The sequence below is a fragment of the Lissotriton helveticus genome, chromosome 3_1, assembly GCF_964261635.1.
Source record: "Lissotriton helveticus chromosome 3_1, aLisHel1.1, whole genome shotgun sequence".
In the NCBI taxonomy this organism is placed as follows: Eukaryota; Metazoa; Chordata; class Amphibia; order Caudata; family Salamandridae; genus Lissotriton; species Lissotriton helveticus.
The window spans coordinates 693,817,731-693,835,249 of record NC_136061.1 but is presented as its reverse complement, the minus strand read 5'-3'; the positions used below and the strand labels follow the sequence as shown (position 1 = coordinate 693,835,249).

The 17,519-nt window shown below is 36.4% G+C and overlaps 1 protein-coding gene across 1 annotated transcript in view; it reads left to right on the top strand.

The window, feature by feature from the left end:
- The window catches only part of MPPED2 (metallophosphoesterase domain containing 2), a 645,229-nt gene extending 644,365 nt beyond the window's left edge, over nucleotides 1-864 (top strand). The window contains exon 7 of the mRNA XM_078683736.1: nucleotides 656-864. Within this exon, the coding sequence (XP_078539862.1) occupies nucleotides 656-774 (119 nt within the window). The 3' untranslated portion in view covers nucleotides 775-864. The remainder of the gene's footprint in view (nucleotides 1-655) is intronic.
- The last annotated feature ends 16,655 nt before the right edge of the window (nucleotides 865-17,519 follow it).

Below are 17,519 nucleotides of genomic sequence, written 5' to 3'. Positions count from 1 at the left end.
CCAAAAGAAGGGCTATATCCACAAAGGAGACAGAATCAGAATATGTGCAGTAAGGAAGAGAAGATGCTTGTACAATGATCTTTTGTTGGTCCTGTCTTTTGTGAAATGCATGATTGGCTTCTTCAGGTACATTGGACTGAAGATGTGAGATGACTTCACCAAGGTACTCAAAAATATTTGTGATTTCAGTTGTTTAAAAAAAAAAAGATTGATAAAATGCCTGTTTTAGGCTGGCTGTTCCTTAATGGTTGTGTGCCGGGGCTTGCCTGCCATAATGCCATTTTGTTGTTGTTGATTGATAATTCACTGGGACCAAAGCAAAGGCATATCAGGATGAATTGTATACAGCTCAACATCAGTTGGCTCAATGTAGAGGTATGCCCAGTGCACGTTTGCTAGACATTACTTTTATTTTCTGGGATTTTGTCTTTTATTTTTGTAAGATTTTCATCTTTACCAGAGTCATCAGAACATCAACATTCTCTATGTGCTAGCACCACTGAAGAGTAATTACTGATTTTGCTGAAGGTTTCTAGTCAAATGATACATGTTGTATGTTATAGCAGACAGACTGCAACTATATACAGTACTTCTATGATTGTCATTTGTAATTTTCTTTTTACTTTATAGTAAATGTGTTGTTTTCTGCTCACAGGTTATGGCATTATGACGGACGGCTACACAACTTACATCAATGCTTCGACGTGTACTGTCAGCTTCCAGCCAACCAACCCACCTATAATTTTTGACCTTCCAAACCCTCAAGGTTCATGAAGCACTAATGCTGCCAGAAAAGGTGGGCGGGGTGGGTGGGGTGAGTCATTAAACTGCCAATTTTCTAATAATAAAGTTACATTCTTTTTATTGTACATGTTTATTTCCAAAATATGTGTTACTTTGCTTCTTTCATATTTTGTATCCTGGAACCAGCATTTTAGAAGTCGTGCTTTGAAAAATGCATCATCCATTAAATGAAAAGGTAAAGAAGGCATTTGAAGTTGTAAAAAAATAAAATTTTTGTTAACAGAAATAAAATCGCCATTGTAAATTGTTAGTGGGCTGTAAAGGACAGCCAAGCTTTCTTTCATGAAGTGAGCTAATATACATACATACATAAAATGTACATATAATGCTAAAAATGCAGGTAGCATTACAAAAACTACCCACATTTGCACAACTGTTAACTTGTTTTGTAATTGTTAATTTTTTATGTGTAGTATATATTTCATTTTGAAATGTTTCTTTCAGTGATAAAACAAACTTTATAAGGGTGGAACCTATTGCCTCATTTTAAGTGTCTTTTCTTTCACATTATGTGTCATTTTTGTGATCTCCATTTTTTATAAATTATTTTAGCTTTACTGAGTACAATGCTGGACAAATTTAAAAAGCAAATGTGTCATGCATTACAGCGTGTAAATGCAAACTTTTTAAATATGAATTTATATAAATATATATAATATGTATTTTTTGTGCATTGTTGCAAGACACGGGGGACAGCTTATTGGAAGTGTAGATGCTGTACATCTCACCTAAATTATGAAGGATGCAAGATATTTCCAATAGTTTGAAGCCGTGAAGAGCTTGAGCTATCTGTGTGCGGTTCTGGCATGTAAAGAATGAAACGAAAACAATCAAGTCGAATTTAAGGCTCTATTGTCCTTTGTATTTCAAACTTTTTACATATGTATTTTTTTCATTTTAATTTTGCACTGTGTGTAAATGCAATCTTCTAGCACAAAATGATTTTGCAGCTAGTTATTTCTGTCCCAGCACTGTAAATGCTATTTTGCTTCGTTATGTTTTTCGTCATATTGTTAATGGATTTTAGAAAAGCGTTTGTTTCCTTAATCTTATTGTGATATATATCTAGCGGCCTTTATATGCAAATAAAATTGCAGACTTTTTAACTAACGTGGTGTGTCTGGTTCTTGGCATTTGTGTGCAACGTTATTAGGCCCGCGAGAGGTGATTAGAATAATTGACACCTTTTCTAATTTTCCATGAATTTTTATTGCCGCTGTTCACCGTATGGCAGTTGGTCGATAAAGCACTCAGTGGACTTTTTCTTCCATCAGTCGACCATCTATCTTATAGCAGCTTTCAGAAACTGGAGATTTCAGCTCCAGACCCTATAATTCAATGTGAACTGAGTTTATGGCAGCTAAAGTTCATGCTATAGTGTTCTGACTACTGTGAACAATAATTGATTATGCAGTAAACTTTGCACTCCTAGGCTGATTCACAGTGGTCTATGAGGAATTTGCCAAAGGAGATTACTGAAAACATTCTGTGTGGTGTTTTCTTGCAAGTGCTGTCATAGAAGCTCCGCAGAATTTTTTTGTTTCAAATAATTACTTGACATGACTATTACAATTTTGTCTTGGGTACATATCAGGCACACAACCAGTCTCCATGTTCTTGGTCATTCATGAGGACGTCCAATAAGCGATTTCACTGTAGGTGTCAAAGTTCAACTAGTCATCACTAACAAAACAGGCATTCTGAAATGTTTTCTTTTGGTTTTTTTATTGGGTGGACCCTTATGGTCCTTTTTATTCCTTTATTAATTATTTAAGGAAATCCACAATCAAATGATACGATAAAACAGCTGATGCTTTTATCTAACAGGTGTATCTTTTATTAAAAGCTTTCCTGATGCGGGTAGGAGGACAGCTACCTGACTTCCCAGGTAATACCCAATTGCAAACTCTATAAGTGCTTTAACGTGGCACCAGAATGGTAAGCACCTATTTCATTGTCACCATACACCAATGTACACTTAAGAATTTGGGTAATTCGAGGTGTATTTTAATGAAAAACAATGAAAAAGTAATGTGACGTTATCATTTTCAATTAATTATTGTAAATGTTCAGAATATTGGCTAGGAAAAAAAGTGTGTATGAACTTTCACAAAGCTATTTACTCCATGCTTGTGAAGTAAAAAGAGCTTTAAAATGGAATCATTGACCTGGTATTGTATGGCTCAAGTGACAGGCCTACCTCACAGAAAAGCGTATAAAATATTTTAGCAGAAGCAAAACATTACAGTCAAAAAATCAAACAGCCACATTGCTAAACCAACTTAATAAAATGAAGAATGCTGCAATGTTTAAATAATTGATACAGAGGACAAGGATTTATGTTTCATGGTTCCTACGAATTAGGTAGGACTGTCCATCTGGACAACATAAGCTTCAGAATATTGGAACTCCGTTCAAACATACCATCAGAAAATCTTGGCCTGGTTCCTAGCTTGCTCACAGTGCCCCATCTGAACTACTAGCCTGATCAGGGTACCAGATTGTACCAGCAACCTTAAACATGACCACTCTTTATTCCCCAAGGAAATCGTGGAAACAGATCTACCGTTTCATTGTTGATTTCTGCATGCCCAGGGTAAAACACAAGATATGCCTGACTATGAATTTTCAAATATTTATTGAAACAATTGGATTCTTGTTTGGAAAGAGTGAACTGCAACTATTAGGCAGAAGAAACATAGCATTGTAACTAGCATTACAAGAATGGTGAGAAGATGAACAGTTCAACCATACTCCTACCTAACACTATATATACTATTGAGAGCATAGGGGGAGTATTGTTTGCCAGATCCATTGAGATAACCTGACCCCCCATACCCGAGTATGATGTGTCAGGAAGTCGGCCTGTTCACAAAAGGCTATTGTCCTTTGCAGGATAGAGGTCAGAGTCTGCAGGGCTGCATCTCATCCACAGTGAGTCGTGTTCCATTACATTCCCAGCATATTAGCTAGCCTAAAATGTTAATTAAATGCTAAGAAAATATACTTTAGTAACAAAAGCTGATGAAAGCCATAAAAAATGCCAATTAAAAACATGCAAATACGAAAAACCATTAAAGGGCAAATTGATTTAAGAACAAGGTACTGAATTAAATATCTTGGAGGCTCCTGAAATGTTTCAAATGCTCCGAGTGTCCATCGGGTCCAGGAAGGAACCTGCATCCACAGTCGCCTTAAGAGCAAATTACAAGCAACAAACCTGGTCATATTCAGCCCAAACAGTAGATGCTGATGGTGCAGCAGCAAGTAGTGTAACAGCAGTAGGAGAGCTAGATCCCAGGAATTCTTGAGCTGAAGGAGCCATGCTGGCTGGAGATAATAGCTTAAGGTAAGCATTCTTGCAGCAATGACAGTCTCATTGGACAGCACTGAAGGTGAGCTCTCAATGGACGCACTAGCAGATCCATATCTGTAGATTGAACCAATTGCATTTGTAGGTAGAAATAACACATGTGATTTAAATAAGCAATCGGAACAGTACCGCCCTTGTTAAAGGTGTCATATGTATGGCCAGTCGGTCTCACAACCAGGTTGGTTGTGTTGGCACAAGTGTGCAAGTGTCTAAATGCAACCATTTCAGTTTGTAGAGATATGAGAATCTGTGTATATTCTGATGTTAAATGTGTACTGGAAAAGTCTGGATAGATGAATTCATACAGCGGTTTAACCCGTTGAGTAGTCTGTATGTATTTGCTACCTAATTTGAGAAAACCTAAAAGTGAATGTAGCTATTTGATGGTGTTAGGTGTTTGCGAGAGAGCACATTTCTCTAGGAAAGTTGGGACAAGGCTTTTGGATTAATTAGAGAACTTGTATCCCAAAAATAGGACACTGAGAAAAGTAATTTTGTTTTTTTTTTAACAATTTGATCTACTCTGGCTTAGTGTGTCTTTAAGTCCTCTTACATGAGTTATAGGTCATCAACATAGGACAATGCTTCTGTGTCAATTATTATTATCATTGCTTATAGAGCGCAACTGACACCCTACGGGTAACCTGGCGCTGTGATACAAGTGTCATGTAGAATTGAAGTTACTCCAGCATAAAACAGACCTGGGCTGTTCATATCCCCCTGAGGAAGTCTTCAGATTTTTCTCTGAACTCCTAAAGTGCAAAACACAGTTAAGTCTCTGCTTTCAGGTGCTATACTTTTGCATAAAAAGCCATTGGAAATGTCCAAAGTTGTTTTGTATTTTTGTGCACTATGTTGTTCATTGGAGCGGTGCTATGTGAATTTTGAATTGCAAATGTGTGTGTATGACTAAAAGTAAGTGATAGGAACGATCCAGTTTGGCTACTGGAAATAATGGATTGTTCATTGCTGAAATGTAAGGCTCTACTACACCTTAATATTCTAATTGTAAGCGAATTTCCCTAACTAGTCATTTTTCTCCATGTTTAATCTGATATTTTGATTGCATCTGTGGACTGGACCTTATGGGTAGGAGGTGATAAGGAGAGTCCTTGTCCCAGCCTACATGATTGCAATATAATGCTGGGGCATGTGCAAGAGCCCATTCTGTGGCATATACTTGTTTATCGACTTCAGGAACACGAACAGAGAACAAAAGTATTATGGCATCTTCCTTCTCCTTATGGGACTTTCTTAACAAACTCAGGTGGCCAATCCATTTCAGCCATGAGAATGTTATAGGTGGTTGTTAAATTTCCACAGATAATTACTTTGATTGTAAGTGGTATGTCACCCTAAATTAGGATGCCCACATCATAAAATCTATCTGGAGAGCTAACTGACTGATCCAGTGTTTCAACTTGAATAAATTCATTAGTTGTTCTCAAAATCAGAGTGTCTCAAACATTCTGGCAAACTATTGTGACCTCGGCCTCGCTGAATAGCAGTGTCAATCCTCACTTCTTGTTCTGAAGGAGTGTTCAATAATTGTGGTATGTTTCGTGGAAATATTTGCCATTTTCTTCTTTCCAAATTGGGACTTTTGTTGTGGAACTTTCTATTCTTATTTGAGGATATCATTCGCGCATTGTGAGTCCTTTCCCAGATTCACTTATTCTCTATGCCTGTGCTTGGATCATCTCCCCTTCTCTCCAGGCGTTAGTCTGGTGAGTCCTAAAAGGAACTATAAGAACATGTATTAATACACTGATACCTATTGTCTTCTATGTGCCTAATCTTGGACAGAGTGTATGAATAACATGATCATAATACTTGCTAAAAACCAAGTGCATGAATGATAGTTTTTCAGTGAATTATCGTGTAAGTGTAAAATGTATACCAAAGTCACCATTAGAAAACTATGTCAAGCAAAAATGTGAAATAAAAATGGAGACTCTGAGTGGGCCCTGTTGTACCTCTCTCAGTGCATCACAACAATTACAAATTATTTAAGGAAGGGCAAGAAAAATTAAAAATGCCCTTAGGAAACAAAGGAGCAACCAAAGTTAGATTTAGTCTGTTTGCATTAACAAACATGGCCACAAAAAAGAAACTCCTGCACCAAAAATGAAAAACATTTACCAGCACACTACTGCTCTGTCTCATAAAGGCTGAAAGAGCTGGAGCAGGGTCAATTATCTTACAGGCTGACACACTCCACTACTCCTGAGCTTTCCAACTGTTCATTTGTGTGGACAGAAGTTATGGATTTGAAGAGGGCTCCGATTTCTCTACACCTTACCTTAGGGCCAATTTCACCTAGGTCAAAAGCTGCCCAGTGCCCCAAGACTTCAAGTAACTCTCTTGGGAGGGCCAAACCACAATTGCAAAGGAGAGATGGATTACTCTAGGCTTCAGCTTCCTTCGGGATACACTCAAAATTGCAGCCTCACTGGGTGTGCTGATTCAAAGACTCCCTTTTGTACTCTATTTTCCTTGTCACACAAGAAGGCAGCTGGTTTGAGCCTTGGGATTTCTTTACAGAGTATTGGGTTCTAGGGAAGACAGGATACAAAAATGTATTCCTCTCCTAGGCAGAAAGTGACAAGCAAATGTTCTCTCATTCTTATGTCTTCTCCAAAGCAATTTGTATGCTTACTTCCATGTGTTGAATTGCCTGAGAAAGTGGCACCTCAATAGTGTTGGGTGGATAACTGTGTGCCTAGCACAGCAGAGTTCTTATACTTGGCTCTCCCTAACCATTCTGCAGTTCTCCTTATTTAAGGAAAAAACAATCCCAGGCCTGCCACAATCCCAGTGTTTTTTTCAAGATGGCTAAAAACTTTCCACAAAAGGAGATCATTCAGTCCTCCCACACGAATGTCTGTTAAGATGAGGTACATTCCCTTGTGGGAAATCTCCCCAAACTAGTCCTGTGCCACCGATTCTTCACTGAGTAAAAGTAGCCAACATGCCTGAGTCGTGACTCAGATAGAAGTCAGGCCTAAGCTATAATTCTATTTTTAAAAAAAAGATTGTAATATTACAAAGTGAGTGCAGGCGCCATGTATGAGAATTTGATCCCTTCACACTCATAAGATAAGTGGTAGGGAATGTCCTTCTCCTTAAACTCCACCATCTTCTGCCAGAGATCCTTCAGCAAGTTAGTATGAACCAAAGGCCCTTTGATCCCCCAGAAGCCTCTGATCTTTGTCATCCACACCTAAAGCAGGTTGGTCACGAACTGAAGAATCCAAATCACAATCACCGCAGTAGCAAAACAATGTAGTTTAAATAAAAAATATATTTGCAAAATCGATACCAAAAGTCTGTAGGTAGTAAATCAGATTTAGAACACTGACAGAATGTGGAAAGTTGCTTTCTTAGCATTTCCCATGTCGAGATGTAGCTTGAGGGGCTATATAGTTGACATGCTCCCTCCAATGTTGAAGTTGCTTTAGCTTGTGATCCAGCGGCCTATAGAAAATATGTCATAAATGATGCTACCTAACTTCACCACACACTCAAAGATCATCACTTGAAAACATGGACCCATTAATAAAACCTGACATATTTTGACCAACTGAATCATGTGACCTAATTAAACTTATATACAACTTATATACATTTATATACATCCGCGGCAAATAAATGACATTATTGAAACAAATCCTAACTATTTAATTGGCCACCATTGGCGATGGCATCTAGCTAATGATAACCTGCACTCCCGAAATGACAAGACCAGCTTGTTTTCAAAAGTAAGATTTTATTAACTATTTATTTGAATTGTAAGAATATAGTTTTATTTAAGCATTTTATTAGAATTGTCATAAGCATATTTGTAAGCATCCTATAGAATTCAGATTATTTGTAAAGAATTATAAGTTTAGCATTTTTCCCAAAACCTAAGTCCCTAAACTAGCTAAATAAATGGAAATAAAGTAAAGTCTTTAGGGTTTCTTACGTGCTCCAAGTAAAGTCCGACAGCACGACACCCTCATCCAAAGGTTAGAAAGCAGCAGCGTGACCCATCCACGGGGCATGAGTCTTTATACCTTTCTGCGCTAAGCTAATCTAAGTAAAAGTAAAACTTTCTGCAAAAGTCGATGTCCCATTGGTTCATGAGTGACAAGTGACATGTCACCCCATTATTCAAAACATCAGATCCGTCACTTTCTTAGTCTCCATTGTCTCTACTGTACGTGCTCCGAGGCTTCCTTTGCTTGCAACATTTTTGAAAATGTTTCTCACTGGTTTCATTTCACTTCCTCGGATGCCAAGTTATCAAATGTTCCCTCTGCCGGTTCCTGACCTTGGCCACGTCCGACCAGAATAATGACAGAGCCTCATCGCAGTTCAACAAATGTTACTTTGATGGAAAACTTTTAGAAAGGACATCTCAGTCTTCGTGCAGAAATTAAATTCATCTTTTTAGTAAACTCGAGTGAACTAGGCCCAAAGCAGTCAACTTAATTTCTCTAATGTATAAACAAACTCAAGAAAATAATTAATGAAAGAAATATTATTCATTCTGTTTCCACCCTTTTTGTTTGCTAATCATTTAACCCACCCATTAGTCTAATGTTACCTAGCACAAAGCAAACAAATAAAGCAGCATTTTATATCTACCAGTCTTCAAAATCCACGAAATTCTTTGTGCACCTATAGAGAGTAGTATGACATTACATAGACAAGGAAAGCAAAATAAGCACATGCCACTTTTAAAATTCAGCTGCAGTTACTTATGACATGACAGAACGACAAAATTAATTTATTATTTTTCACGAACAAAAAGATGCAACAGTAATGCACATTTATGAGCACATGTGTTAGTATTCCTGCATGTAAAAGTTTAATCTAAGTTGATTTAGTACAAATACATCACAAATCATTAATAAGATTATTTTATTTTATGGAAGTATGACTTCACGAGTTGGAATAAAAAGTTATTCTCTATCTCGCTCCATCAACTCCCTCATCTGGTGATTACCAAATCACCACACCACACCCAAAATTTAGATAATTTAAACTAATTAGAAAATGATTCAAATCCATTTGAGTTAGTATTTTAAAAATTTGTTTCTGCAATTATCGTAACGTGCCCTATGTAATTCTTGTAATTCTATTTCATTTTCTTCTTCCTTTTTTATTTTATAAATTCTCTTCTTTTCTTTCATTTGTTTCTTTCTCTTGTTTAATAAACAACCAATCTTTGTTAGAACTATTATAAATATTATCACAATCAAAGGTGTTAAAATCTTGCCAAGAACTGAACCACCTATTTCTTGAAACCAAGTTTTTATTGCTTGAAACCTTTTTGAAAGTCGCTCTGAGAAATCTTCCTCTTCTAATGGAACTATCTCTGAATGCATTTCTGTAATATTCTTAATATACATATCAATATTTTTGCTTTCATCAGGTATGTAGGTACAACAATGTTGTACATGTAAAATGCCACAAACTCCTCCCTCTTTTGCTAAAAGTATATCTAAAGCAAGGCGATCTTGCATCTCCATAGTTCTAATTGCAATGACTTCAACATTCACTAATTGGAAACCATCTGCTGTATCAGTGGACAATCTATCGACAATTGTGGATCATTTTCTAATTTTCCCTGCATTCAAGGTTATACCTACTATAGGTATCACCGCTTCAAAAATATCTCCTAAAATTTCTGTGAAACTTTCTCTTCTATATCTATTTACATGATTATTAATTTTGAACAGTCCTTCTGTATTTCTGTCAACATGAAATATTTTTGGAAAAACAATTCCAACAAAACAAGTCCCATACCAGTGGTCTGGGAGATTATAATAAGCTTTGTCACCACAAATAAAATAAATCCCAGGAAAAATTGGATCCTTGCCACCTTTGAATCCCCAACCTCCCATAATCTGACAAGTGTCTTCACAATTACTAGCACCCACAAAATAATTATCAAAAAGTGTATTATCTCTTTTAATACAAAGCTTACCACTAACTGGTTTATCTATGTGAATTGCAACATTATCAAAAGTTTTGCCATTAAGCTTCTCATCTTCTTTTTGCCAGAACCTAGATTTAGTCTGCTTAACTAATTCATTCCTTTTATAAATTGCTCTCCTCTCCTCAACAAGGTTCAGGAAATTCTTTCCTTCAGTACTTAGTTTACAAGTTAGATTATTTTTATAAGCATACTCGTAAGTGAGTTCGTTAGTTACTAGGAAAAATTCCCTCATCTGTTTGGCTTTTTTATGTTTATTCAAAACACCCTCAATTTTTAAGTTCGCAAAAATGTCATCAAAGTTTGAATAATAATATTCTAAACGTCCAGTCTGATAGAACAAACTAGCTAACACACTACATGTTATACCATATGTAAGAGGAAGCATATTGTATGTTACTCCCTCAGAAACAGAAGCAGGTAACTTTACACAAACATAGCAGTCTTTGGCGTCCATTACTTTAACATATTCTCCTAAAAGCCTTGTAAATGTATTGCTTGAAAAATCACTAATAGATTTGTCCTGATGAATTTCAGGTTTGTGATCAATAACTTTGCTTGTTGCACTATGTTTGTTTTGACTAATCGAAGCTTTGCTTGTCATATTGACTTTGTGTAAATTTTTGTTGATTTCAAAAGGAATAACAACAGCTAAAACTAACCAGAGCAGAATTAACACGAGCACACATACCAGAGTCATCTTACAACATCTCTTAAATATAGAACATTTTGAAGTACTCCGTTCCATAACGTAAGGCATTTTTTTTTTTCCAAACTTTGTCTTAGAAAATAAAAAGAACAAAAAATTATTTTAAAATATTAATTTCAAAATATACTTGTACACACCCCCCTTTTTAAAATTTTTTTTTTTTTTTTTTTTTACCCTAACAATGTATCTTCGACCTTATGTCACAAAAAATTTCCCAACTAAACAAGTTTTCTTCGACCTTGTGTCACCTAACACAATTTCTTCGGCCTTTTGCCAAATAATACAATCTAAAAACCCAATTTAATAAATCAGTACTTCAATCATTGTCACTAATTTCTTCAATTTCATCTTCCTGACTGCTACTATTAATCTCAATAACAGGAGGAATTATCAGATAAGTCCATTCAGGAGACCTATATTTCTGATTAGGCTTCACTACTCTCTTAGTTTTTCTAGATACTACTTCTATTTTCCTCCCTTTTTCAGCTTTCTTTTCAGGCTCTTTTTGACTAGTAATTTCATCCACTTGCTCCTTAGAATTTTTAATTAGCCTGACTCTCAATTTTCCACTTCCGCTTGGCCACAAATCACCTTTTCTTAAAATCTTTCTTTTCGGTTCTGAAACATTTGTTTCTGACTTCCAAGATCTTTTCTTTACTTTTCCATCTTAATCATTCACGTCACTTTCTCCAGAATCACTGTCAGAAATTTTGATTCTTGACACAGGACTTTTTCTACTCAGCAGTTTCACTCCGTTAGGAACTATACTCTGTCTTCCATCACTGGTACTTGGCAATTCGTTCTCCTCCTCCTCTTCAATTACCTTCAACTTCCCAGTTTCTGGTTTCTTGTTCCTTCTTCCAGAGCTTATCCTCTGCTTTTCAATACTCTCCTGGTCAGAAATTTCAATTGATTCAGCTTCTCTGTCTTCAAAATTTTCAATAGTCTCTACTCCATTCACTTTCTTGGCAGACTCTTCTGCTGAATTTCTTTTAATCAGATCTTCATCACTTTCAGAGTCTATTTCAATGATTCCCAAATCTTCTTTATTCAAGTCTTTATTCACTTGCAGATTTTCCAGATGTTGACCTCTCTGTCGATCTTCAGAATCTGGATTTCTTTCACCTTCTATTTCGGAATCAGAATCATCTGTAGAATCACTCTCTTCATCAGAGTTTTCAGGAGTAGGAATTGGAATAGTGTGACTTGGATGTATCCACCTCTTCAATCCTTTACATTTTACTGCATTTGTAGTGACTAGAATTATCTGCCTAGGTTTTTGCCACCTAGGGACCAAACAATTTCTTCTTCGATGAACTTTTGTCCTGACCCAATCTCCAGGTTTCAAATCATGAGTCTGTACTTTTTCATCTGATTGTGCTTCAGTTCCCACCTGATTAGACACAGAAGTCACTACGTCAGACAGTCTCTTGCAATATTCTAAAATAGCACTGTCATTAATGCTCAACAATTTGCCAACTGGAACAAAAGCTTGTCTCATGACCCTGCCCATTAAAATTTCATGAGGACTCAGACCTGTCTTCTTATCAGGTGTACTCCTTAATGACATTAGAACCAGTGGAAGAGCATCTGTCCACTTTACACCTGTATCTAGACACATTTTTCCAATCCTGTTCTTAATTGTTCCATTAATTTGCTCAACAACTCCAGATGCCTCTGGTCTGTATGCACAGTGTATTTTCTGTTCAATATTTAATGCTTCACAAATTAATTTCATAAGTTTGTTATCAAAATGGCTCCCTCCATCACTTTCAATAGTGACAGGAAAACCGTACCTTGGAATGATTTCTCTAAGCAACAGTTTTGCAACCGTAACTGAATCACAATGTCGAGTAGGAAAAGCTTCTACCCATCTTGAAAATAAACAAACGATCACAAGAACATATTTCAAACAATTGTGTAGGGGCATTTCAATGAAATCCATTTGTAATCTGGTGAAAGGACCACCCTCTCGACCTATAATTCCGGTACCTACGATTGACTTTCTGTTTGGGTTCATTTGCTGGCAAGTTAAACACCTCTGACAAAAAGACTCAGCAATAGTTCTAAATTTAGTATTAAACCAAATTTCTTTAAAAAGTCTGATCATGGAATCTCTTCCAATATGGCCAGGACCATGATATAATCTGGCCATATCAGCAATCAAACAATTTGGTAAAACTACTCTGCCATCTTTGTAAGCCCATACCCCATCCTCATCACGTGGTCTACATTCTGCTCTTAACCACGAATCCTTTTCTTCATCATCAGCTTCATTTTGCAAATCCCTGATTTCCTGCCATGTTTCCACTACTGATGTTAGCATCAATGAATTTGAATCACATTCTTTGCTTTTTTCCCGATTGTAAGCACGAAAATTTTTAGCACAGTACTTTGCTGTTTCGTCTGCATAAGCATTACCTTTGGAGATAAAATCCACACCTTTTGTGTGTGCTGCACACTTAACCACAGCGATCTCTTTAGGTAATTGTATAGCGTCAATTAATCTCTTAATAAACACTGCATTTTTAATTGGTGACCCTGCTGAAGTTAAATAGCCTCTCTGAGACCAGAGCTGTCCATAATCATGCACAACTCCGTACCCATACTGGCTATCAGTTATTATGGTAACTCTCAAATCCTTTGAAATTTCGCAAGCACGAATTAAAGCAATTAATTCAGCCACCTGTGCTGAACGAATTCCTTCAAGACATGATGCTTCTTCAACATCTGCAACTGTACAAACTGAATAGGCTGCTTTTAAGACACCTCCTTCTGACCTCAAACAAGAACCATCCACAAAGTAAACAAAATCTGATTCAGGCAAAGGAACATCTTTAATGTCCTGCCTAGGCTTGGTGCAATATTCCATAACATCCAAGCACTCATGTTCCACGTCATTTTCATCAATAATTTCAGAATCAGGTAACAATGTGGAAGGATTCAGATTCACACATCTAGCAATAGAAACATTATCTGCTCCCAGAATAATTTTTTCATATTTAGTTAACCTACTGCTAAGTTTGACCTCTTGTCAGTAATATTTCAACTGAATGAGGCACAAAAACTTTCACAGGAAATCCCATTATGATTCCTTCACTTTGCTCAAGACTGACACTTGTAGCAGCAACTGCTTTTAAACAGCCTGGTAAGGCTTTAGCAACTAGATCAAGAACTGCAGAGAAATATGCAATGGGCTTCTTTAGATTCCCATGTCTCTGAATTAACACAGACAAAGCACATCCCTCTCTTTCACTGCAATACAGTTCAAAATCCTTCTCATAATTTGGCATGCCTAAAGCTGGAGCTTCACACAAGCTTCTTTTTAGATTTTCAAAGGACTCAAACTCAGTTTCGTTTAAAACAATTGGGTCTTTTACATCTGATTTTGTCAATCTCTGTAGTGGTTTTGCAATTACCGAAAATCCACTTATCCATTGTCGACAGTAACCAACCATTCCCAAAAAGATTCTGACCTGTCTTGAGTTCTTGGAGGTTGCATTGCTTGAATCATTTTAATTCTCTCAACTGTCACTTGCCTCTTTCCCTTTGCAATTCTGTGACCTAGATATTTTACTTCTTGTTTACAAAACTGCAATTTAGCTGGAGACACCTTATGTCCCTCATCTGCTAAATGATTTAGCAGAATAAACGTGTCTGTCACACAATTTTCTCTTGTTTTGGCAGCAATCAACAAATCGTCAATATACTGCACCAACGTTGACCTGCCAGGTAAATCTAGATCTTCCAAAGATCTTTTTAACAGCTCATTAAAGATAGAAGGACTCTCTGTATACCCTTGAGGAATTCTACACCATGCGAGGGTCCTACTCTGGAATCTGAAAGCAAAAATTTCTTGACTCTCAGGATGTAAAGGTACAGTAAAGAACGCATTGCAAAGATCAATAACAGTATACCATTCTGCATCATGTGGAATCTGATATAAAATAACTGCAGGATTTGGAACCACAGGACAACATGGTACGACAATCTGATTAATCTTCCTCAAATCCTGAACAATCCTATATGTTCCATTCGATTTTTTAATTCCCATAATAGGTGAATTACAAGGACTACTCTCAATTTCTTTTAAAACACCTTGCTTAATGAATTTTTCTATCACAGGAATAACTCCCTCAATTGTTTCTGCTTTCATTTTATACTGAGGAATATTTGGAAATTCTATTCCCTGCTTTAAAGTAATTTTGACTGGATCGACATGTTTCATCAGACCCATCTCATTTCCAGTCAAATCCCAAATTTCAGCTTTTACTGTTTCTTTGAGCTCTTCTGGTAAATTATCTTTTTCAAATGTAGGAAACAATTTCGATTCTTCTGTTTCTACCAACATCATAGTCATTCGATACAAACCATCTTCCTCCATTGTTTGTAGTTCAACTCCCTCAGGAGAACAATATATTCTGCAATTCATCTTGCACAATATATCCCTCCCCAACAAATTCACTGGACTGCTATTACAAACCACAAATCTGTGTTTGTCTTTAAAATTTCCAATTTCAACTGGTACTGGATCAGTTAGATCCGTTCTGATCTGTTGATTACTTACTCCAACTACTTGGATGGTTTCCCCAGAGAGAGGTAGGTTTTCAATTTCCACTGATCTAACAGTAGAACGGGTAGCACCAGTGTCCACTAAGAAAGTGATGTCTACATCATTAACCTTCCCATTTACAAATGGACCAGACTGGTCAACCTCAAGAGTGGCTCCAATAACACACTCTTCCCCCTCTCTCGGGCACCGTCAGAAATAATCATCATAATCACTTTCTTGTTGCTCAGTTAACAAAAACTGTCCTGAAGCATTTTGCACAAATTGCCTTTGGGTTCTTATTACCTGATCATCTCCTTGAAATCCCACACTCGGATTATATTTTTGACTTCCCCCACAATTGGGAAAAGGAGGTTGCGGTATTTGATTTTGCTGGTGATTCAATTGGTTTTGCAGCTGTCGCTGAAGACTCAAATCATTTAAATTCTGTTGCAACTGTAGCTGTCGCTGCAGATCAACATCACTCTGCATCTGTGGATTTAACAATGGACTTTTTAAATTTCTAGGTGGTTTCTTACACTCGTCTCTCCAATGTCCAATTTCTCCACAATTGAAACAAGGTAATTTCTGTTTTAATTCCTCAACTTTAGGATTAAATTTTCTGTTAATATTACATTTAAATTTTCCTTGACCCTGATTTGAATTTTGAGTTTGAATAAAATTAGTATTTTTATTTCCAAGACTAGCAATCTGTTGTTCAGCCACTTTTACTTGAGCCCACATCGCTTTCTCCTTGAGCTTTTTCTGCTTCACTTCTAACTCATCACTGCAGTATTTTGCTTTTCTTAAAATGTCATCAACTGAAAGTGATTGCCAACCGACAATATTATTTCTGATCTTTTCTCCAACCTCTGGTCTGAGACCATAAACAACAAATCCAGCTTCTCATAGCCACTGTATTGTTTAAAAACTAACAATAACCTCTCATAAAATGAATGGACTGATTCTTTCGGTTCTTGATTAGTTCTATCTATTTTAACCCAGTCAACTTCTTTTGGTGGAATTTTTTGTTTTAACCATAAAATCACTTTTTCATATAAATTCATTACTATTGGAGCTGGAGCACCTGTTTCTTTATTTCGCTCAGGTTCCTCTTTTGGCCAACTTATAGAAATTTTACACTCTGTCCAAAGATCTGATGGGACAACAATGTCAAAAAATCCATCCAGATCAATCCACAGAACCTTTGAAACTTTTATAAACCTGTCTACCTGACGGTACCACTCAACAGGCTTTTCTCTTAATCTAGGAAAGTCATTTGTAAATAACAGAATGTCTTGTCTTGACCAAGGGACATGAACATATCCTCCACCTGCAATCTCTCTCATTGGAAACTGTTTTGACAATTTTTCTAATTTCTCATCTTCCTTCTTTCTAGTCCATTTCACTCTCCACTTACTCAACTCTCCCAATTTTTTGATGTAAACAATTAATTCTTTTATATGCATTATTCTTCCCATTGAATTCAAGTTTTCAATATCCTTTTCTGTAAAATCTAATCTATAATGTTTTCCAAAATTCTTTTGCCTGTTCAAATCAATTTCAAGTTCTGCTGCCGGTTCTTCCAATTGATCATATTTGTTTTTTGTTTTCCACTGAATACTCTTACAGATGAACAGGAGTTCATCATCACGATAACATTTTAAGCTGTCAGGACCAATACCAATAATTAATTCCTCCAGATTTGCTTTTAATTTTGCAACATCAAGTTTAGAATTTGATCTTCTATTGTCAGAAGTTTCAGCATCAGATTCTGCACCCATCGGTGATTTGGAAAAAGAACCTTCATTAAAAGTCAGATCAGGCATTCTCGTTTTTCCCGAATTAATTTCAGATATATCCGAGTAAAATTTTTCAGCAACGTTTTGAATTTCTGCATTTAAAGGAATTGTTAAACCTGGCTTATTAATTTCCCTTTGCTCAAAAACAGGCTGAACAGGACCAATCGTTACTGGAACTGTCACAGCTTCCATGCCTTTTGTCATTTGCCGAATTAATTCTTCTTTTGATCGGAAATATTCAGAAGAATTTTCAACTCCTTCATTTTTAACTTCTCTCATATAATTTTTTGGAGCTT